The sequence below is a fragment of the Dermochelys coriacea genome, chromosome 26, assembly GCF_009764565.3.
Source record: "Dermochelys coriacea isolate rDerCor1 chromosome 26, rDerCor1.pri.v4, whole genome shotgun sequence".
Lineage (NCBI taxonomy): Eukaryota > Metazoa > Chordata > Testudines > Dermochelyidae > Dermochelys > Dermochelys coriacea.
Window position 1 is genome coordinate 13,035,587 of NC_050093.1, and position 23,216 is coordinate 13,058,802.

At 48.9% G+C, this 23,216-nt stretch overlaps 1 protein-coding gene across 7 annotated transcripts in view; it reads right to left on the bottom strand.

Moving 5' to 3' along the window:
- Positions 1 to 23,216, bottom strand: part of TET3 (tet methylcytosine dioxygenase 3) — a 161,964-nt gene that overhangs the window by 58,281 nt on the left and 80,467 nt on the right. For all 7 annotated transcript variants that reach the window (XM_043503189.1, XM_043503188.1, XM_038384727.2 and 4 more), the window contains one exon: positions 8,099 to 10,757. In XM_043503189.1, coding sequence (XP_043359124.1) covers positions 8,099 to 10,757 — 2,659 coding nt within the window. The remainder of the gene's footprint in view (positions 1 to 8,098; positions 10,758 to 23,216) is intronic.

The window sequence follows — 23,216 nt, forward strand, 5'->3', positions numbered from 1 at the left end:
TGTGAAATCAATACAAAGGATGCCCAATTTGTATGCAAGTCAACAGGAAAAGCCAAGTCGTGAAGTCAGCCTAGGAAGACGCCAGAGGCTAAAGCCACAGGAGGTTGTCTTGGTTCTGGGGTCCAAACAGTGAGTTTTGGGGAAATATAAGGTGAAGCAAAACAACATTGCGCTAATCATCACTGAGGAGGTGAAAGGGACAGTATTACGCATCCATGAAACCTAGATCCTGGCTGAAAGGTCACGTTAGGTAAGAAAATTACTTTAGACAGAAGATCGTAGCCTGATAAAGGTAAGTTTTAGTCACTGGACAGCATGTTATACTTCTGTTTTATTTGTAACCATTTCGGTTTGCTTCGTATCACTGACAAAATCTCTCTCTACTAATAAACTTCTTTGTTTTGCCCTAAGCCAATCCCAGTGCTGTAATATCGAAGTAAAGAGTGCATCCTCAGCTGAGCCAACAGGCTAGTGTGCACACCGCCACTTTGGAGACAGCCGACTTGGTAACTTCTGGGGGTGTCCTGGGACAGGGGCTATGGGCTACAGGAAAACTGGAGGGGGTTCAGGACATGAAGTGCGCCAAGTGTTACCTGCCAGGCAAACTACAGACTGGCGGGATCCTGAGGCGCTGGCTACCACAATGGAGCGTCAGGGAGCCGACACACAGTTTAGCATCAGCAAACCTCTCTCTCACGGAGGCAGAGGGGCAACAAGGTAACTTACAGTTCTGGAGCCTCCCAAAAATCATCACAGCATGTTAATCTAGTAGGAGCAGCCCCCAGAAGAGCTAAGCCCCATTCTCCACTGCTCTGCACATGGTGCCATCGTTATAACAGGGCAAAATGGGTGCAAAATGCTGCCACACCAGAACGGTCAAGCAGACCAAAAGCTCTAATGCTTTTAGAGAGGCAGCATGGCCTAACCAATTCAGGAGACCCAGGTTCCTGTTCCTAGCTTTCTCACTGGAATGTAAGTCACTTCCGAGCTCCCTTCCTCAGTTTCCCTGTAACATGCTGTTGGGGACACCCAGACCTGGGAGCCACTGTGTTTCTTTCCTCCCCACCTCAGTGAAAGTGAGCTTTGCTGGAGATTGGACTGTGTCAGCTCCCAGCCTGTCTGCCTCACCAGCAAACTTCTCAAGGCTCTCCCAGCCCAGCAGGTGACAATCAGTGAACTCCAGCCCCCGAGCTCCTTAGGGAAGTTTCTCTGCAATGCACAGCCCCTACCGCTGTACATTCACAGGAGATATTAAGTTTGCTGCTCTTTACGGCAACTGGGGAAAACATACCCTTCCCTTCAAACACAGCCCTGAGGCGGTTTAGAGCCAAAATTAAGTAAGTGTATTACCAAAAAGGGCATAGGTTAAGTGATACTGGGTAGAAAGGGCTTACAAACAAACAGAAGTAAAAATACATTTTCTAATGACTGAGAACTTAACAAACTACAGCCTTTGCACAAGGTAGTTTCCTCACCAATTTTCCTAGCCCAGCAATGGCTGGCTCACTTTCAGCCAGGATCCCTGAAGAGGCCAAGGAGTTGGTTTTCCTTGTCTCGTCAGGTGCAGGATAAAGCAAAGCCTTTCTGTGTGTCCTTATACCTCAAAGTCTGCTTTGGTTTCAAGGGCTACATTGCTCCTTTGGGGTTCAGTCTCCTCCAAGGGTTGACTCCAATTGATTACAGCTTTCCAATGCGATGCTTCCTGATGCAACTGTACTGTGTAAAATGTTCTCTCGCTGCAACCTCAGATACAAATGAATAGCCCATTGAATCTGGCCACACCTGGTTTGAGGCATTTTCTTTGTCTTGAGGAAACCTGTTTATCAACTTCCCCTGACATGCCTGGTTTAAACACCTTTTAATCCCAGACCTCAAAGCATAACTTCAGTGAGTATCCATAATTCCACACACAGCATTGTCACTTACATCTCACAATGATATTATTGACCAGTACATAAGAACATAAGAACGGCCATACTGGGTCAGACCAAAGGTCCATCTAGCCCAGTATCCTGTCTTCCAACAGTGGCCAATGCCAGGTGCTTCAGAGGGAATGAACAGAACAGGTAATCATTGAGTGATCCATCCCCTCGCCCATTCCCAGCTTCTGGCAAACGGAGGCTAGGGACACCATCCCTGCCAATAGCCATTCATGGACCTGTCCTCTGTGAACTTATCTAGTTCTTTTTTGAACCCCGTTATAGTCTTGATGTGTAAACAGCATGCTGTTCATTTTAAAATGATACCTCAAAAGCAGCGATACTCAGACTGAGGCTTGCAAGCTGCAAGTGGCTCTTTAATGTGTCTCTTGTGGCTCTTTGCAGAACACATTAAAACACTTTGTGATTTAATTATTAACCAATCTAAGTTATTAGCCAATTGTACTTGATAAAATAATAATACCTGATCAGACATTTTGCTGTGAGAATATATAAAAATAGTAAATGAAACCATGAATTCACATGACTCTGGCTCTTCCAGGTAATGCTGATTGCTAATTTGGCTCCTGAATCACTGAGGTCTGAATATCACTGCTCAAAAAGTATATTTTGTATACGAAGTACAGTAGTGTGCAGCATTTGAACATGAGGGCTATTGTTGCATTCCCCCCATCTGTAAAATGGGGCAAACAATACTGACCCCCTCTGCAAAGCCCTCGGAGATCTACTGTTATTACAGAGCTCACAGATCCCCCTATAGTTCCAGAGGTAGCAGGCTGTAGCTTTTAGAGCAGCAGATCAGGGGTTCTAGCCCAAAGTAAACAGGGCAAAGGGCTGGAGGGAAAAGAGCTGACAGAAGAACCCAAGGACTGGCTAGTATACATAAGCCACAGCTTTGGATCTTGGCAGCACCCATGAGCATAAGCCATGTGGTCAGGGTATGGGAGAGCAAGTAATTACATACATTATCATTATTTCTCCAGCTAAGTCAATTTGTTAACCAGGGTGGGACTCTGCAGCTCAGACGGAGACCACAGTAACTTGTACACCTGCCACCTTCAACTGGATCTGCTCCTGCTTCACTGCTATGTGTATAGTGCTGCTGGAACTGGTGGAGACAGGGCTTGGTTAGAATGAACACTGGGGGTGGGAGAGGTTTAATAGAGGCTGCCGGACATAGGCAGACCCTGTGATTCTCTCTGCCTCTCTAGCTCTCCAGCCTGCGCTGCCTAGGGTCATCATGCAGGATCTCCCTAATTCATAGGAGAGATGCTCCAGTAGTATGAAAATGGAGGCTGCTGTACTTCAAAGCAGTGATTTTCAAACTTTTTTTCTGGTGACCGAGTTGAAGAAAATTGTTGATGCCCGTGACCCATCAGAGCTGGGGGTGAAGGGTTTGGTGTGTGGGGGTGAGGGCTGCGTGGTGGGGCTGGAAATGAGGGGTTTAGGGTGTGGGAGGGGGCTCAGGGCTGGGGCAGGGGATTGAGGTGCGGGAGGGGGTCAGGGCTCTGGGCTAGGGGTGGGGATGAGGGGCTTGGGGTGCAGGAAGGGGCTCCGGGTTTGAGGGGGCTCGAGGGTAGGGTGCAGGGTTTGGGCACGGGCTTACCTCAGGTGGCTCCCAGTCAGGGGCGCAGCGGGGGTACAGAGGCAGGCTTCCTGCCTGTCCCGGCACCGCAGACTGTGCTGCGCCCTGGAAGCGGCCAGCAGCAGGTCTGGCTCCTCAGCGGAGGCACATAAGCGACTCCGGGCAGCTCTCGCCCGCAGGCACCGCCCCCCAAGCTCCCGTTGGCCGAGAACCGGCCCATGGGCATGCAGAGCTGGTGCTTGGGGAGGGGGGCAGCACATGGAGCCTCGTGGCCCCCGTGCCTAGGAGCCGGACCTGCTGCTGACCGCTTCCAGGGCACAGCACGGTGTCGGAACAGGTAGGGATTAGCTTGCCTTAGCTGGGCAGCACTGCTGATGGGACTTTTAACGGCCCGGTGGGCGGTGCTGAGCAGAGCCACCGTGAACCAGTGCCTTCCATTCCACAACCCATTACTGGGTCGTGACCCACAGTTTGAAAACCACTGCTTTAAAGGAATAGTCAGTGGGGTTTCCCACGCTGACTCTAGCACTGGGGAGAATAGGGGACATCTCTATGACCGGGAAGCAACTAGAGGATCAACTGATCTCAGAGGACTGCAGACGTCTGGAAGATTTAGGGCCAGGGAAGACAATTGGCATCTTTTCTTGGACTTCCATGGGGTTTGGATCAGCCCTTTAGAGAGCTGGTTATCCAAAGTGGAACAGCCGGTACCATTAACTGAACCCTGTTCAGACTGTGATCTCACAGAGAACTTGCTGGGCCAGGAGAATTAATGGACCTCTTCTGGGGATTCTAGCGAGACTGGAGGGCTTAGGACATTTGCTAATCAGGGAATTAAGTGGGCATTCATGGGCCTGATCCAAAGTCCATAGAAATCAGATTCCCATTAACATCAATGGGCTTTGGATAAAACTCAGCACGAGCTTGCCAACCTCAGAGAGCCTAGAGAACTCACTTTCCAAGCAGGGAACTTGCAGTCTGGTTAACAGCACTTTCTTTGGGGCTTTAGTGAGCATAGAAGGCTCCTTAGTTAGGCAGGCATTTGCTGTTGGGTTGTTTTTTCTTTCCCACTCCTCCCCAGCCTTAATTTTTATTCCCGTCATGTCTAACTGGCCCCATGCCAAGGAAAGGAGAAAGCAAATCTCAGCTGGGCTGCAGGTGTCCAGACAGAGATCAATAAGTGACACACAGAGGAGTCTGATTTTATTAGGCTAACAGCAGAAACACCTAATGAAGTACCAAGTCCCGACTCCTACTTAATTGCTTTTTCTTTCTTTCTTTTCCTGCCCAAAATAACCCAAATCTTTCCTGGTCCTGGAGGCAAAACTCAAACACGATGAAAGTTTCAACCGACTCCACAAATGCTGGGAGTTTCTTTGCATTTCTTTGGTGTCATTTGGTATAATCACCGCTTTAAATTTACAAGCCAATAACTAAATAAATGACTGCTGATAAAAGCTCAGTTTTTGTTTGGCCAGAAGCCAGCTCCCAATCAAACATGGGGTATTCTTTTTGTGGCCCTCGGTTGTTTCCAATACACCCCAAATTCTTTCCTTAGCTTTTCTATGCGAGCACAATGTTAGTGAAAACACCCAGCCTATTTAAAGCCTCAGGGGGTAGGCGGAGCCTATCAGACAAGAAGGCCCGCCCTCTCAGGTGAGGGAGGGGCCACAGCACTCCAATTTAACTGCAGACAGAGGACATAAAATTAAAAAACAAGGATGGGGGCTGAAGATGTATGAGCAGGAGTGTTGTAAGCAAGACACGAAGAAATTCTTCTGCTCTACTCTGCGCTGATTAGGCCTCAACTGGAGTATTGTGTCCAGTTCTGGGCGCCACATTTCAGGAAGAATGTGGACAAATTGGAGAGAGTCCAGAGAAGAGCAACAAAAATGATTAAAGGTCTAGAAAACATGACCTATGAGGGAAGAGTGAAAAAATTGGATTTGTTTAGTCTGGAAAAGAAAAGACTGAGAGGGGACATGATAACAGTTTTCAAGTACATAAAAGGTTGTTTCAAGGAGGAGGGAAAAGAATTGTTCTTCTTAACCTCTGAGGATAGGACAAGAAGCAATGGGCTTAAATTGCAGCAAGGGAGATTTTTAGGTTGGACATTAAGAAAAACTTCCTGTCAGGGTGGTTCAGCACTGGAATAAATTGTCTAGGGAGGTTATGGAATCTCCATCATTGGAGATTTTTAAGGGCAGGTTGGACAAACACCTGTCAGGGATGGTCTAGATAATACTTAGCCCTATCATGCGTGCAGGGGACTGGACTATATGACCTCTTGAGGTCCCTTCCAGTCCTAGGATTCTATGATGATCCAGGGTCAAATGAAGGGATCCAGAGAGGGACACCACGCAGAGAACCTCCAACTGCACCCACTGCCCTAAGGAGGAGTTAGTGTACATCCCCCAAAGGAACTCTGCCTGGACTTGTGAATGAACAAGGGATCAGAAAAAGGCCCCGTAAATGCAGCGAACCCACCTCTCCCTAGCCAGCCTCCTTCCTCCTGGACTGACGGACAGGCTGGAGAATGAGCATCACTATTTGTCCGCAGAGCAGGTACAACATAGACAGCTTTCCCAAATGTGTCCCTGATCCCGAGGGATCCCCCTTGTAGGGTGACAAAAGAGTTCAGCTAGCATTGTTGCAAATGCCCATACAGGGCCTAATCCGAAGGCCACGGGAGTCTTTCAATCCATTTCAATGAGATTTAATTGAAATATTTACAGGAACATGGTCCAGTGATTTATACCCTAAAATGTACTCTCTGAAGGAAAGAGTCACAAAAATGCACAGCCCCAAAACTTTCAAAAAGATCCTCTAATTTTAGGGGCCTCCGTTTCTGGATGCTCCATTTGAGACATCTTGAAGGGGCCTGATTTCAGAGTGACTGTGCGCCCACATCTCTAAGTGACATCTGTCTATACTGCAGCCAGGTATGAGGCTCCTCCAGGGGAGACTGACTCATGCTACCTAGGATTGTGCGCTAAAAACAGCAGTGTGGGCAGCAGCTCTACCTCGCAATCCCCTGGATCTGAGTGAGGTGGCAAAAGCTTGAGTCTCTCCAGGAGCCCCACTAGCTAGTGCAAGTCTGTCAGCCCAGGCCTGGAGGCTGGCTCCCAGCTGCAATGTAGACATACCCTACGGGAGCTGCAGAAGCTCGGTCCTTCTGAAAATCAGCCCCTAAGGCCTGGTGGGAATTGGTGTAGTTCCCTTGACTCCAGTGGTGCTGTATCAATTTACATCAGCTGAGAAGCTAACATATGTTCCTTTAAAATCTGACACTCAAAACAGAGGCACCAAATATTAGAGGCTATTTTTGAAAATTTGGCCCCTCTCCGAATAGAATTGTTTTGTGATTTCTTTGTTCTCCGTTTCAACAAAACCAGGCGTTTTCGTTGGGATGAAATTTAAACATTCCTGGCAGCATTAGAAACCCCAACACCGCAGCTTGACATCAGTGAAGGAGATCCATACAGTAAAACTGCCTATCAACAGAGCCATGGCGATGGCTCAACTTCTGCCACCCATGCGGACGGAACAACAAAAATGCAAAAACAAACGGGAGAAAAATTAAAGTTGAAATGTAAGCGCATCGAGGCAGGGACTGGCAGTTGTTATAAGTTTGTGCAGTATGAGGCACAGCAGAGCCTGAATGGGCATTACCCCAATATACATGTTAGAATAGAATAATAAAATAATAACGAGTCGAAAAATTCTTTCAGTTTTCATAATCCGAGGTATCCTAATTAACATAAATAGAGATTTCCTTTTAAAGATAAAATTTGATTTTAGTAGTATATCATTAGGAATATATGCACGTAGAATCATAGGTTAGAAGGGACCGCAAGGGTCATCTAGTCTAACCTCTGCCAAGATGCAGCATTTGTTGCATCTGTCCATGGTTCTCAACCTATTTACCATTGTGGGCCACATCCAATACTACCTGTATGGCCCTGAGGATGTCACATGGGCCGCAGCTGTGTGCTGATTGGGCCACAAGTGGCCCACGGGCTGAGAACCACTGAACCATCCAAGACAGATGGCACATCTCTCTCTCTCTCTCATACCTATTCTGCTACTGATGTGTAATCTTTAACAGTATGCTCACGTACGCAATTTCCCCTCCTCCTCTCCCCCCACAGTTCAATTTTTTTGCACTTCACCTTAAAATAATTGCAATGGATTCCAGCATATCCCACAAATCCTGATTGGGAAAACAATCCCTGCTCATCACTTCCCAGCTTTATTTTATCCAGGATACTTACAAAGATGCTCGACTCCTTGTATATTTCCTCCTGTATTGCAAACCTGTTCACTTATTTTTCACATTAGAGTGAAATTCATCCCTTGTGCAGAGCATCAACACAAGACCCTACATACCACTCCAGTTACAATTAATCCTCAAAGGAGTGGTGCAAAGGGCCTCACGTGGGCTCTCTGTACAGGGGTGCGCACACACACACACACACACACTTCTGCAGTCTTTATTTGCCCAAACTCCCCCCATAGCCTAGCAGATCCCGAATCAGGCCCTTGTAAGCCATGGAAAAGCAGCTTCACTTACCCACGCAGTCGCAAGTGGGGAATTCCGCTTGAGCCCGCTTGGCTGGGGTGTCCAATAAACTTTTCGTTGGCGTATCCAGGTATTTCAAAGGAGATTCCAAAAATCCACTGAGGGTTGGCGTGAACGGCACGTCATTCTTGGTCGGGGTCCCATCCAGGTAAGCGGCATCTGTGTTTTGGTTTTCCTCGGAGTAAAAGCAGGTGGTTGACACCACGGTGATAGCACCAGAAGATTCTATTTTAATCTGCTTGGGGGACCTAGCTGCAAAGGGGTTTTCAAAATGCTGCCCCATCCCGGGCAACAGCGAAAAGCCTTTGGATCCCACTTCAGGAGCTTCGGCCAGGGGTACTCCATCTTCGGCAGCCGGCACTTGGAGGGTTGAGTCTGAGCCCCCTGGCAGTTCTGGAGAGTGGCTCAGAGAAGACGACTGGTGGGAGAGAGGCTGGGAGGGCAGACCATCGGCGAGCGGAGCAGGGAGGTCAGAATTCTGCAGACTGAAATTTTCCCCAAACTCCGCCTCAAACTGCCGGATCAGCTCCTCCAGCTTGTCATCCACCATGAGCGAGTTCTGGGCCGGCAGAGGGTCCAGCGGGTTTAAGGGCTTGTGGGGAGCTTGGTCCTGCCCATCGCCGGAGGGAACAGCAGAGCAGCAGGGCATGTAGCTGGAGACGGGAGTGCCGGGCGGGGCAGGGCGGCACGCAAAGTTCTGGTGAAGGTGATGCTGGAGGTTTTCCTCTGGGCTCCCTTGGCTGAGAGCGCCCGTTTCCTGAGTGTTGGGAGCCTGGCTTCTGTCGTCCAGCTGCTTTTGCAGCTGAGACCGTGCAGCGGAGCTGGGTGTGAATAGTGCAAGAGGCGGGGGCTTGATAGGGGTGCCAGGGAGAGGCTGCTCAGTCTGCATCTCTTCGGTCGGGAGCTGAGTGGCAGCAGCTGAGTGAAATCCTTCCAAGCTAATTTGCCTCAGGGGCAGGAACAGTGGTTGTGAATCCTTCTGCTTGGACTTCTTGATCTGGACTTGCTTCCGGAGTGGCTTGACTTGGGAGGGTTTGTCGGGCTGAATTTTCTTCTTCTTCTCTTTGGCCTGCTTTTCAGATGACTTCGGAAGCAGGGCCTGAGAGCCGGGAGCCCACCAGTTGGGCAGCTGGTCCTGTGGGCCCGGCTGGGCCAGGTTCTGGTCCAGGAAGAGATTGCGCTTATGATGGAGGTGCTGCTGCAGCACCATTTGGGTCTTCTTATGGAAGTCCGTTTCTTGCAGCAGCTGTGACAAGTGCTGGCTGGGGGCCAGCTTGGGATGACCACCCCCGGCTTCCTTCTTCAGAGCTGGGACCAGCGGCTCTTGCTTCGGCTTGACGGCTTTGACCTTGTTGGGCATTGCTTCAGGCCTCTTAAACACCGACTTGATGTAATCATTGGCGCTGCCCAGCAGCTGCTCCAGCTCAGCCATCGGGTCGCTCACCAAGGAGGCGGGCAGGTCGGAGCTCAGCATCCACAAGTTGTTTTTTGGCTTGGGTTCTTCATCCCACGGCTCGGAAAATTCCAGTTTCTGGGGGGTGGAGGTGAAATTGGGGAAGAGGCCCGCAGGCTCCCGGGGGGTGCTGGGTTCGAGGATATACTGGGGGTCCGCCGGCTGCCAAGAGGACTGCCTCAGGGCCCGAGACGTCTGGAGCACATTGTGTCCGCCGTAGGGTTGTGCGTTCTGGCTCTGGTACTGCTCGTTGCTGGATGAGGGTAGCACCGGGGGTTCATCTGGGCTGAAGGGGGATGAACAGACCAGCTGCTCCTTGGAGGCGAACGACACAGATGGCAGGGGGCTGCCAGGAGTGGCTGGAGTCACCCTGGCCGGCGGCGGGAGAGCGGACGACAGCTGGGTAAGGGCTTCTATGGCAATGGCTGTCTGGAGGCTAATGTTCTTCTCCTTGGCAATGTTCAGTGCACTTTGGGAAAAGGGGAGGCCATCTGAAGGGCATGGCTTAAGCGTCTCCACCACGGCAGGCACCTGATTGGGAGTAGCACCTTTGTCTAAGGGCTGGTGGTGGGCGTCGCTGAGATGTTGGGATGGGCAGGTCTGCCCCTCCCCAAGGGCCGACTTGATCTTCTGCTCCAGCCACTCCAGGTAGTCGGGACACTCGGGGCCGTCACAGTTGCAGTTGGGGGGCTTCATGCCATGCTTGGCCAAGGTCAGGGCAGCCTTCAGGGCGTTCAGATCCTCGCCTCTGGGGACGCTGTCGGGCTGGGGGAGCCCTGGGTTGCCCGGCCCTCCCCGGCTCATCTCCAAGTTGAATTTCTCATACAGCTGCGTGCTCAGCAGCGACGAGGACCCAGTGGCCGGCATTCCGTAGGAAGACATGGCCTCGGCCACGGCAGAGAAGGCCACCAGGTTCCGAGCGTCCTCCAGGTTTGCATCGTTGGCGTCGTCCCCCCGGCCCGGGGCCGGAGTGCTCTCCCATTTGGGTTTCTCACTGGAGTGCCGGGTGACAGGTTGGCTGGCAAGCCAGTCGTCCGTTTCCATTAGCAGGGCACTTCCCCCAGCCTGCTGGCTCCCCCCATTCACCAGGCTGGGCCCGCTTCCTTCGTTCAACCTTCTTTCTTCAACATAGTCAATTGGCCCTTCTTCCATTTGGCCTGTTTTGGGTCCATCAACTGGGTTGCCCGCCGAACCTGTCTGAGAGAATGGAGAAAAGCAGAGGGTAAATAGCCACGTAGCCACCTTGGCACCCCCAGAGCATCCCTCTTTTAGGGTGAAATCTGCCCCCCCATTCCCCAGAGAGGGCCAGCAGGAGGCCAAAGCACCACCTGAGTGGTACCAATGATGGGCGCGCTGGAGTAGAGCAGACGCCAGCTTTTTAATCATAGTGTCATCTGAGGCCTTGGCTGCCTGTAAACTTGCCTGGGTTTTGTTAAACTGGTGCAAACCCCCATGTGGATGCTCTTATTCCACTTTATTTCACCTTGTCTGACAAAGATTTCCAATCGACTTAATCTAGACTGGAACAAGCCGGGTTCAAACGGAAATCAGAGCATCCACTCGGCATTTGGCATCAGTTTAACCACATTGGTTTAGGCTAAACAGGTGCAACTCTGTGTGTGGACAAGCCCCGAACATTCTCCCAGCAAGTCTATGGCACAGGGGTTAAAACGCCAGTCCCTTGTCTACATTAGCGCTCCCAGATGCACCTGTGGTAGCAACAATGGGAAATGTTAAAAATCTAATGAAGACTGGGCGTCTGACTGGGATCTTCCCAGGAGCAAGGTGGATACTTGCTAGGCCATCCCAGCGAGCAAACCCTTAAAAGGCACAAGCCTCACTCACCTTCCCCTGCTTCTTTTGTTCCTTTCCTCACTGATTCTAGCCCTGAAAGATACCTGCTTGGATCTCTTTCTGTCTCTCTGTTTCCTTTTCCTCTGCTCCGTCTGTTTTCCCCTCTCTGCCTGTGTCGCTCAGCTCTGGGAAACGTTATCACAGAATCGGAAAAGTTAGAGACCAGAAATAGCTATCACTGCGGGTTAGCTAGTCCATCTCTCAGAGGCCAGGTGCAGCTCCCTCTGGACTCTTTTCCAGTGCTTTTCTACCTCTGGCTAAACAGTGGCTGGAGGGTGGCTTGCAAATCTCCAGCGTCTGCTCTTTACCTCCACTCTCCACGGGTTGGTGAGTGAAACCAACTGAATGGAAATGAGTAGATTACATTCAGGGCGATGGTGGATTGGGTTCACAATGCAGATTTTCAACTTATGTGGAACAAGTTTGGAGGGTCTCTGCCCCAGTGCCTGATAGACAGGGGCCACGTCACAAAAATCGCCGCCAGAGCCTGTACCAATTGGCTCCTTTGTTAGCAGCCTTGGCAGAAGAATCCAAGGGGCCATACAGAGCGAACTTCCAGGCTAAGGTCAGCAGCACAGGGCAGCAGGTGCTGCAGCTGCCCATGCCTGCAGTTCTGATCAAAGCGTGGACAAAAGGGAGAGGTTTGAGCGTATAGGTCAAGAGGCTGCGCTCAGTTTGGCCTCAACTCTAGACCTAGCTGGGAAATCTGTTTCTGCTGCTGCAGTCAGCACCTTCTGTGTCATGTGTGTGAAAGTCCAGACAAAAGCCAGCAGAGTCTCCGAGTGGGCCAGTTTATTGCAAGTGGAAGCAGCATGAACAAGTGTCAGCTCACAAGCCCAGAGCACCGGCATGCAGCATTCCAGCGTTGCAGGCTTCCTAGCTCCATCAATCACAGTACCTGCACAGCTGGCCCTGGGGCAGGGACACAGACAGCCCGAGGGTGATGCAGTATATTGGGTAGGGGACGTTTTAAGTCTGCTATACAGTCAGTCTCAGGGAGAGGTGGTTGGAGGATAGCTCCATAAAGGCAATGCAAGCAGCGTATAATACTCTGCACTTACACAACCCTTATTTTCGTCAGCAGACCTCAAAGCATTTGTAAGCGTTCTTACCTCCAGTTTACAGATGGCAACTGAGGCACTGAGAGATTAAGTGACTTTCCATAGGGAGTCAGAGTCAGGAATAGAAACAAGATCTCCTGAGAGATCTATGGCCTAGCAGATAGATCACTGGTGTGTGACTCAGAAGACCAGGGTTCTATTCCCACCGCTGGCCTTCTAGACGACCTTGCGCAAGTTACTTCACCTCTCCGTGCCTCCGTTTCCCCATCTAAACACAAGGCTGATAATACTGACCTGCTCTGCAGAGTGGTTTGCGATCTACTGATGAAAGGCAATACATGCATTATTGTAATGCCCAGATGTGCTCTATAACACCACAACGACTCTTAATGATTGCCTCAATTAACCCTCATTATACGCTTAGTTGGTAAATTTCATTGTCTCCACATTACAGATGGGCAATCTGAGGCACAGCCCCAAAGCCTAAATTTCCACTCATTCTGGCTGCTTGATTTTTTGTGGGGGGCCCAATCTGCAACACTTGCAGCCTGATTTTCAGAGGTGCTGAGCACCTGCTGCTCCCAGTGACTTCAACTGGTGGTCGGCATCTCTGAAAACCAGGCCGAAGGTATCCCATGTTGGGCACTTAAAAGTGAAAGCCCTCAAAATTAGTGGCCACTGCTAAGTGATCTGGCCAAGGCCACACAGGAAGTCAGTGGCAGAGCTGGGAAATGAATCAGGGCAGTCCCTACCTACTGGACCACAGCTTCCATTGCGCAAGCACCCAGAGCTATCTTTCTAGATTGTGCATATACATACGGATTACCCACTGCCTATAGACATACAGCTCACCCATTCATTACTGGAATAGAGCCACCTCTACCCAAGGGAGGCTAAAATGCACTGTTTCAGGAGGAGAAGTTGAGAATGAACTTTTGCTATTGAAACGACTAGGGGATTTTTTTCCAGAGGCTCAAAACAGTCCCTCAGGATGTCAAGTCTCACTGTAATAACCTCTCCTATTGCAGAAAGCATCATGCAGTCCCCACAGTAATTCCAAGAAGCAGACCCTTTGGTTAGTGTGCCCGCTAACTGTAACTTACAAGACCAATTTGGGGGCAAAATGCATGCTAATTCAAGGGGCTCTATTTCACCTCTTCATGCAGATGTATAGCTTCCATTCTTTGTCTCTGGGCTGAGCCGCGTCAGTTTAACCTCGCTTCTAACAACGTCACTTACATCAATTAGGGATGGGTTTAAGCTAAGCCAAATTAATAGCGTCTCTACAGGGTTTTGTACCAGTTTGAGTAAACCAGTTTAAACAGCAATAAAAGTTAAACTGATGCTACTTGTGTGTGTGCAGACAAGGCCTCACCTGGTGCAAATTTGCATGTAGCCAACCCCTAACTTTATCTATGGTGCCCCTCACCCTAGCATCTGCCTGTCATGCAATAGGCACTGATTTCACATGCAGCTCTTACATCTCAGCATTAACAATGGAGGAGAACAGACCCCTTAGGAGATCTGCAGACTGGAGAATGCTATTTTCATGACCCAACATTCCCTTGCCCCTTGGTGCTATTTTTAACCCACTCCGTGGCACATTTAACCAAAGCTGAAAGGAAGTTAGGGGCTGGAGAGATGGGAGGCAAGCTGATATTTTTAGAAGTTTGCTGATATCAGGAGAGCTTCCTGAATGCTAAAAATATTACAACCGTTATTGGGAAAAAAAAGCAGTGGGGGCTAGAGTGCCCCATCTCCGAAAGTGTTGTGTTTATCAGCACTTGGGGACAAGAATTTTTATATGGGCCACTGTCAAGTGCAGTAGTTGGAACATCAGATTAATGTACTGTAGGGAGCAGTGCTGAATCAGCTGGGGGACAAACCAGAGAGGACCCATCTGCTCAAAAGTACAATAACTTCCTGTGTGATCCTGCAAGGAGTTGAGGAGTTTCTCCTTTGAGAAAGCTTTTCCAACACAGCACGAACGACATTTGCAACACTGATGCCTCCATCCACCCACACACTGCCCCCCAGTAAATAAAAAAGCAGACACACAGTAACAAACAAGCAAATCAAATACCTCAAGCAGAGCTTTTTACCCCCAAAAGGGAAATTTGAAATTTCCAATTTCATGAAGTCCACTAGTACAGCAGTTTTCAACCTTTTTTCATTTGCAGACCCCTAAACATTTTCAAATGGAGGTGTGGCCCCTTTGGAAACCTTAGGCATAGTCTGTGGATCCCCGCGGATCACAGGTTGAAAACCACTGCATTAAGGATAGTGTTATAACTACTACTATTGATTTTGTAAGGAAAGTGCTCAAATACAATGGTGATAGGTGGTAGTATAAAACCAGCTGGATGGATCCCTACTAAAAGGCAAACATATCGCTGTTAACAGACTGATTTTCCACAAAACATTTCCAAGGAAACTAAAAACATTTCATTCCACTCAAAATTTGCCGAGGAAGTTTATGTTATTTTTCATGTAAATGAAATAACCCTCCCCATCCAATCATTTATATTCAAATTGAACATTTTCTTCTCTCTTTTTTCCACTGGATTAAAAAGGGGGAGGGAAACCCACACTGAAAACATTTCATTTTGAATCGAATCAAATTAAATTTGTCCTTTCAACAAAATAACTTTTTTTCTTCCCTGCGGAAAATTCCGGTTTGTTCAAAAAGGAATATTCCTGCCTCCGCTCCCAAAAGAAAAAACTTCCTGACAAAATAATTCTGACGGCTCTAGTGACAATCCAAACCAGTATCTCTATTGCTGTATTACCCCACCACTGTTGCTGGGAGTTATCAATGAGCTACACGGATTTGGCATCAAAAGTCTCTAGGCTGGGCCCTCGGTTTGGCAAGTTCTCATGTTATGGGGAGCATACAAATCCCAGAAGTGACACCTAGGAATTACTGTTAAAATGGGGGCGATGTAATGCCCTGGGCTGAATTAAGGCTAAACAAGGCCTATTCTCCCAGTGATTCAAACCACCCTCCCTTTTACCTGGACAGATTTTTCCTACCCCTGGAGCAGATCTACCTCTCTCAGCACTCCTGTTGATGGAGCCTCACCTTGATCCTCTTCCTAAACAGGCGATCTCGGGTGCTGCGCTACTGATTACCCCTCTGACTCACTGCCCCAGATGCCAGGATTCCTGAGCCTTCCTTAATCCAGTCCTCTGCTGTGTAGAGATGATGGCGTGGGCATACCAGGCTGGATCCCAGCACTGAACAGGAAAATCCTTGCAGAGGTTTCAAAGTGTGGGGCATGTCTGTACACTTAATCCTTAAGAAATTGATCAGCATTAAGGCAGTGGACTCCTACAAGCGAGGTCAGGGAAAGAATGCTAGTGTCACTGTACCCTCCCCAGCCCACTAGCTACAGGCACAGGGCAAACATCGAGAGCATGTGCATTTTTATGAAGCCTGAGTAGTTCTAGGTGGAAACTGTTTGAAGGCTGACTGCGGTTGGCAAACACTCCACTTGAGTTCAGGCTGGTTTCTAAACTACAGATAAGCATGTTGCTGACTACAGAAACAAGCTGCATAATGGAATACAAGCCACTCCCAGCTAGTCAAGAGACTTTCCTGCCTGAGAAATCGTTCAAGCTCAGTCCTACATGCAAAACGCCTGCTGAGTTCAGTGGGAGTTCTGTCCGAGTAGGTGCCACAAGTGTAGGTCATAAAGGTTTTGGGATATTCTGACATATATAACAAGACCGTATAAGGTTAAACACACACAAACCTGGCATAAATCAGCAAATCTCCACTAACACGGGTGGATCTCTGCTGATCTACGCTAGCTGAGGCTCTGACTTCAACTTGAAAGGGGCTCAGATTTCAACTTTAAAGGAACAGAGATCTGAGGGTTTGTCTGTCTCTTACGCTTCGGCAACGCACGTATAGCTTTCCAATACCAACAGCGCTTCAATGAAATGAACTGAATTGAACTGCCTGGAAGCGATGTACTTCTCCTTGGTACAAGCAACACCTTAGATCTCTCTAACTAAACGCTTAAATTCTTTTCTATTTTGTTTTTTGCAATTTGCTGACTGTGCACGACAGCCCTTTGTGTAGTCGATTTCACTATTTTTCCATGTGCAGTCAGTTAGCAAGGTACAGACCAACTAACTACAAAGACCCTTATAAACATCCACCAGGGGAAGAGGAAAACCACCCTTGTTAAAAATCCTTTGGCATGGAAATTTTAAAACAAGATTTCAGGACGTTTAAATTTTAAGGGGAATAAATGGACATTTTAAAAAAAGAATTTAAAAAAATGAAGCTGATCATTTCCCTTTAAACAATAATTTTTATAGCCTCTCATCCGGCAAACCCTTATTCTAAGGAGCAGACGCACTATGGACTGCAAGCTCAAAATGATCAAGAATGCAAAGAATCTCATCTATTATTATTTCTATCATCGCAGCATTTTAGGAACACTGTACAAACACAGAACAAAGAAACGGCCCCCACCCCAAACAGCTGATAATTTAAGTGCTGCTTCTTATAAACACTAATATAAACCCTGACTTGGCCATCCATACTTTGTCAGTAAAATATCTAAGCCAATCCTTAAAGTGACAGAACCCTCCCACTACTATATCATTCTCTCCAATTTACAGCTGGGGAAACCGAGGTAGAGGGCCTGATCCACCGTGAGCACAAACAGGCACAAGCCTAGTGAAATCAATGTCCGCAGGAGGGTTGAATCTGGTACAGGGAGATCAACAGCTTGGAATCTAGCGGAGTTTTTGATGCAAGTTTCAGAGTAGCAGCCGTGTTAGTCTGTATTCGCAAAAAGAAAAGGAGTACTTGTGGCACCTTAGAGACTAACAAATTTATTTGAGCATAAGCTTTCGTGAGCTACAGCTCACTTCATCGGATGCACCGATGAAGTGAGCTGTAGCTCACGAAAGCTTATGCTCAAATAAATTTGTTAGTCTCTAAGGTGCCACAAAGTATTCCTTTTCTTTTTGATGCAAGTGCTGTCTTTTCCAAGGTGTTGTCTACTAGTGGAAACAGAAATTGCTCCTGCTCCCAACATGGAATGACACTCCACAGCCACACAACAGAATCTGGAACACCAAAAGTAATTAGTTCTCTTCTCCGATGGACCCCACTGACCTAAACCAGTGCCTTGAGTCTTACATTTTGTATTTAATATTTGCAGGCCTTACAAGGAAGGGTTTGGGTAGCTGAAGCCCCCTGCGTACTGTAGGTTAGCTGCAGTGGAAACAACTGCTGTGCATGCTTGTAAAGCACTCCTGCTAAGATGACGTTTACACTACAAGCTAGGGGTGTGACTCCCTTGCTCGTGTACATATACTAGCGCTTGCACACACCCAGCTAGAGCAAGTATAAATAAGCAGCATCGCCGCAGTAGGTAGCATGATTAGCAGCATCGGCAGCACGGCTTAGCCATGCCACTTACAAAACCATCAGTTTCAGGTGTGTACACGACCAGGGAAATCACACCTCTAGTTCATGGTCTAGATGTAGTTTAAGCATAATCAAGTCGACAGGGCACTGGAGTGGGAGTCAGGAGATCGGAGTTCTGCCACTGACCCGCTGGGTGACCCTGGGCAAGTTATTTCAGTTGATGCCTCGGTTTTCCCTCCCACCCTATGGCTGTTTAGAGTATACATTTTTGGGAGCAGGGACTGTCCCCTGCTATGATTTACAGTGCCCGACACAACTGGGCCCTGATCCTGATTGTGCCTCTAGATGTTACTGTACAGATGTAAAAATAAACCTGAAAGGGCCACGTTCTCCAGAGATACAGAGAAATTCTCTCCCCACAGTATAGCTTAGTTCTAAGTAGCTCTGGAGCATGTAACATAATAACCCCCAGCTCCGCTACCAGGAAACAAAAGGGGACCTCATTGGGGCAGAACTCCATTATATGAGGGCATGTCATTCAGATGAGACCCTAAGGGTATGTCTACACTATAATAAACCCCCGTGACTAACCAGTGTCAGCTGACGGGCTTGTGGAGCTCAGACTGCAGGGCTATAAAACTGCAGTAGAAACATTCAAGCTTAAGCTGGAGCCCAAGCTCTGGGACCCCATAGGATCTACACTGCAATTTTATAACTCCAAAGCCCATGTCAGCTGACACAGGCTAGCTGCGGGTGTTTTATTGCTGTGTAGTCATGGAACCAGAGAATCTTAGGACTGGAAGGGACCTCGAGAAGTCGTCTAGTCCAGTCCCCTGCACTCACGGCAGGACTAAGTATTATCTAGACTATCCCTGACAGGTGTTTGTCTAACCTGCTCTTAAATATCTCCAATGATGGAGATTCCACAACCTCCCTAGGTAATTTATTCCAATGCTTAACCACCCTGACAGTTAGGAAATTTTTCCTAATGTCCAACCTAAACCATCCTTGCTGCAATTTAAGCCCATTGCTTCTTGTCCTGCCGTCAGAGGTTGAGGAAAACAATGTTTCTCCCTCCTCCTTTTAACAACCTTCTATGTACTTGAAAACTTATCATGTCCCTCAGACCTTTACTTTATGTATACAGGTTTCAGAGTAGCAGCCGTGTTAGTCTGTATCCGCAAAAGAAAAGGAGGACTTGTGGCACCTTAGAGACTAACAAATTTATCTGAGCATAAGCTTTCGTGAGCTACAGCTCACTTCATCGGATGCACTCACGAAAGCTTATGCTCAAATAGATTTGTTAGTCTCTAAGGTGCCACAAGTCCTCCTTTTCTTTTTATGTATACACTGCATTGTAAACCCAGGTTTAGGTTTGAGACCAACCCCTCCTACCATCCACATGCAAATGTATCTGACTCTGGTCAGCAAGCACTCAGGTCCAAGTCCAAGGACCCACTGGGGTGTGGGGAGCAAGTGGATCTGAGCCCGAGACCAGCTGAGACTCGGTTCCAAGCCCTGTCATTTTGCAGTGTGGATGCAAGTCAAGCCGCAGACCTGAGTAAGGTCTGCATGGCACAATATGGATGCATTAGCACAGGTGTGAGACTCAGGTCCAGCAACCGTACCACCAGGCTTGGAAACACTGAGTCCACAAGCTTGGATCCCACAGACCCCAGTTTATCATGTAGTGTAGACAGACCCTAACTGGCCTGCAACTCCCACGAACCCAACTTTGTTTCACTGTTTGTTTAAGGAGCCTAGATACTATGATGATGGGCATAAGCTAAGGGATAAGACATGATGAGAGAGGAGATAACTAAAAGATAAGAGGATGGCTCGCTGGATAATCCGAATTTGATTTGATTGTAATTAGGTTGTAAGCTCCCGAGAGCATGGACAGCAGTGGACCATGCGGTCTGTCAGCAATTAACACATAATAGTACATCACCATCATTTGTCTCTATGCGCATATACACACACGAATTCTCCACGGCTCTCTCTGAAAAATACACAATAGGCAGCAATCCTGCCCGGGTCTGTGGGAGTTGGACTGAGGGAGTCTCACAGGGCTTTTCCACCTCTGCACGTGTCTGACTGCTGGGACATACGGTGGGGAGAGCACATCTGGAGTCAACCAAATACAGTCTCCAAAACAAACAAGAGGAGGCCTAGGCCCCTCGGCCTGAAGTCCTGCCCATCCAGCGCTGTAATCCTCACAGCTTCCCCGACAGTCAAACAGAAACAGCCCAGGGTTTGCACACAAGGGGGTTTTGTGACCTAACATGGTCTCTGAGGCAGACGGTTTTCTTCCCCCTTAATCTCTATATTGGTTTCTTGTGGCCACTCCGAGAGGAGGATGAGAGTACGAATGCCCCCCCGCCCAGACAAAGGAAGCACTGCAAAGGCACCTCCAGCTTAGCATCCCCCCGAGGACTGGCCCATTTTCTCTTTCGCTAGCAGTGTTGTTCCAGAGGGCTGAGCACATGGTTGGCTTCGCTGAAGCGTCCTGTCCTAGCGTCATCCGGGGATTGTCCCTCACAGGAATAGAGCAACTGAGAATTGCCAATGTAGGCAATGACAGGGGAACGCTGCTGGCATCAGGACTCGGGCACTGAGAACCGAGGAGTCTAACACCAGCGCTATGATGACTCCTCCTTTAACCTCTAACATTTAATACGTGAACCAGGGTTAACAACGCTCAGGAGGGAGTTCCGAGGCTGAGAAACAAATTTGCTCTGGTCTAGTTAAACCAATGCAACACCTCCACACGGGATGATCTTACTTGGATTTAGTTCTAACCTGTTCCTAAAATGAATCGAAATAAGCCTGGATTAAGCTGAAATAAGAGTCTCCACACAGGTGTTTATGCCATTTAACTAAACCGGTTCAAGGGGTGCCGCTCAGTATGTAGACGATCTCTGCGTGAGTTAGCTTGCGGCAATACTCTGTAACTGAAACACAGTCTCCACATGCTGAGTGCCATCTCCAGGAGGGGCCAAGTCCTGAGGGTCTGAACACAGAGATTAACCCTGATCGGAGAAATAATGAAAAACCAGTTTCATTCCACGTGTGGATTTAGTGCCAGGCCGAGCGCCCTGAAAATTTCTTGGCAGGGCACATTTTCCCCCGCACTGTCTCTTCGAGGGGGCGAAAGAACCATCCCACCTCATGGCTCGTTCACCCTCAAACCTCTCTGCCAAGGTGAGGGCCTATTAGTGCCGGAGCAAGTGAGATGCCCAAGTCCATTTCACCTACAGTCCATCTTGGTACGTCTATGGCCCGTGTGACCACTCCATTGAGTGCTTGCTGAACGCCATCCTCACGCCGCTCCCTGTGAGGTCAGGATTCTAACCCCCATTTTGCATCAGCAATACTGAAGCCTGGAGTGGGGAGGAGATGGAGGCCTTGTTCACACTTAAAAACACCACAGCAGCAGAGTGTTTCGGTGTAGACACTAGTATGCCAACGGGAGAATTCCTCCAATCAGCAGAGGTAATCCACCTCCCCAAGAGATGGTAGCTTGGAAGAATTATTCCGTTGACCTAGTACTGGTTATACAAGCAGCTAGGTCAGCATACCTACATTGCTCAGGGATGTGAGAAGTTTTCACACCCGTCGGCGACGCAGTTGGGCCAACCTAATTTTCTATTGTAGACCAGGCCTTCCACATGAAGTCTTGGCAGAGCGAAGCCTCAGCGTCCTGAGGCCCAGTTATGAGCCAGCCTTTGTATCCTCTGGCTAACAGCGTACGGCTCAATTTGACCTGGGATTGTGCAGCAATTTCTCTCCTCACTAATTCCCACTGTGCCCCAGTTCTTAGCCCCAGTCTACACCTAAATATTAGCTCGACCTAGCTACAACGCTCAGAGCTATAAACATTTTTATGCCCTATGTGATGTACTTACGTTGACCAACGCCCCCGCCCCCGGCGCAGACTCAGCTAGGTTGATGGAAGAGTTCTTCCACCGACCTAGCTACAGCCTCTGGGAAAGTGGATTAACTACATCAATGGAAAAACACTTTGTCACTGAAGTAAGTGTCTACACTGCAGTGCTAGGTTGGTGTAGCTGCAGCTAAGCTGCTGTGGTGCCAGTAATGTAGACATAGCCTTCGTTTCGCTTTGGAGCTGCCTTTCCAATTCACTTTCCCTGAGAACAAAAAGGCCCCACTTCAAAGTGAGTCTGGAGCAGTCAGTCGCTGGCCAGTATAAACAACCCAAGACCTGCTGTGACCCCAATACAAGGAGAGGCCAAACGAGGCAACTTCCCACCCGAAAGGGACAGCCAGTCCCTTTGGAAATCTTCTAAAGACAGCTCCAAACAAGAGGGTTTCTTCAAAGGTGGCCCTGTGTTTTGAGAGAGCCCCGAGGGGAAGGGGCCCATCTCCCACATTCCATACAGTACTCTAATGCGACACAAATGTCGGGAGCACAAGAAGTCTGTTCTACGCACCAAGGAGACATCTGACAGCAATTTCCCAGGCTGCCAGAGGGACCCGTCTTTGAGGAGACCTTGCTGTTTCGCTTCCCAAGGCCAGGAGTGAGGTAGCGGCACATTTAACAAAAAACAACAAACCAAACAAGGTCTGTCTTCCCAGCAACGAGGTTGCTGGACCCAGGATGCCCAGAGAAAGTGAGGGGAGGGTTGTCCTCAGCAGAGGGTCCACATTCTGGTGTCCTGGGAAGGGAATACAGGGGGTGGGACGTGGGCTCAACATGCCAATCTGGGCGGAGTTAATAGAATCGAATTGTGGTAGGAGGGGAATGAGGCGGAATTGCTGGAGGGGAGCTCTGTGAGCCTCGCCCAAAGTTCTTCTTTCAGAGAGCACGAATAGTGGGGATCTCAGACCCCAGAAATCTGCTGGAGCACAAGTTTTCAACCACCCTCCCTTTCTTTGTGGCTAGACGGGAGGAGGAGCCTCAAACTCTTTTCTGATGCAACATGAGGGCATGGAATCAGCAGGATCGTTATCCCCTGGGCTAGGGGCCTTGTGGGACTCCCGCGCCCCCAAGTTCTAGGGCCCTCTTGCCCCTCTACAGCTTCCACAGAGCCATGCTGCCAGAGGCCCCTCAGCTGCCCCCGCAAAGGGAGATCTCATGGTGCAGAGTGGGAACCTGGAAAAGCTAATGCAGCCTCAATCTTCTGTGGATTCCCCACCACCAGCTGGGAGGAGACACATATACCACCCATCCAGCCCCACTTCCATGCATAGATCTCTTTCTCAGAACAATGGGGGGGGCCCTCCCCCTGCACCCACACATACAACCCATTTCATTCTGTCCATGCCCCTTGCTCTAGGTTGCTTCTCCAGGGCTGTGCTAGACTCTGTGCTAAATAACCCAATGAC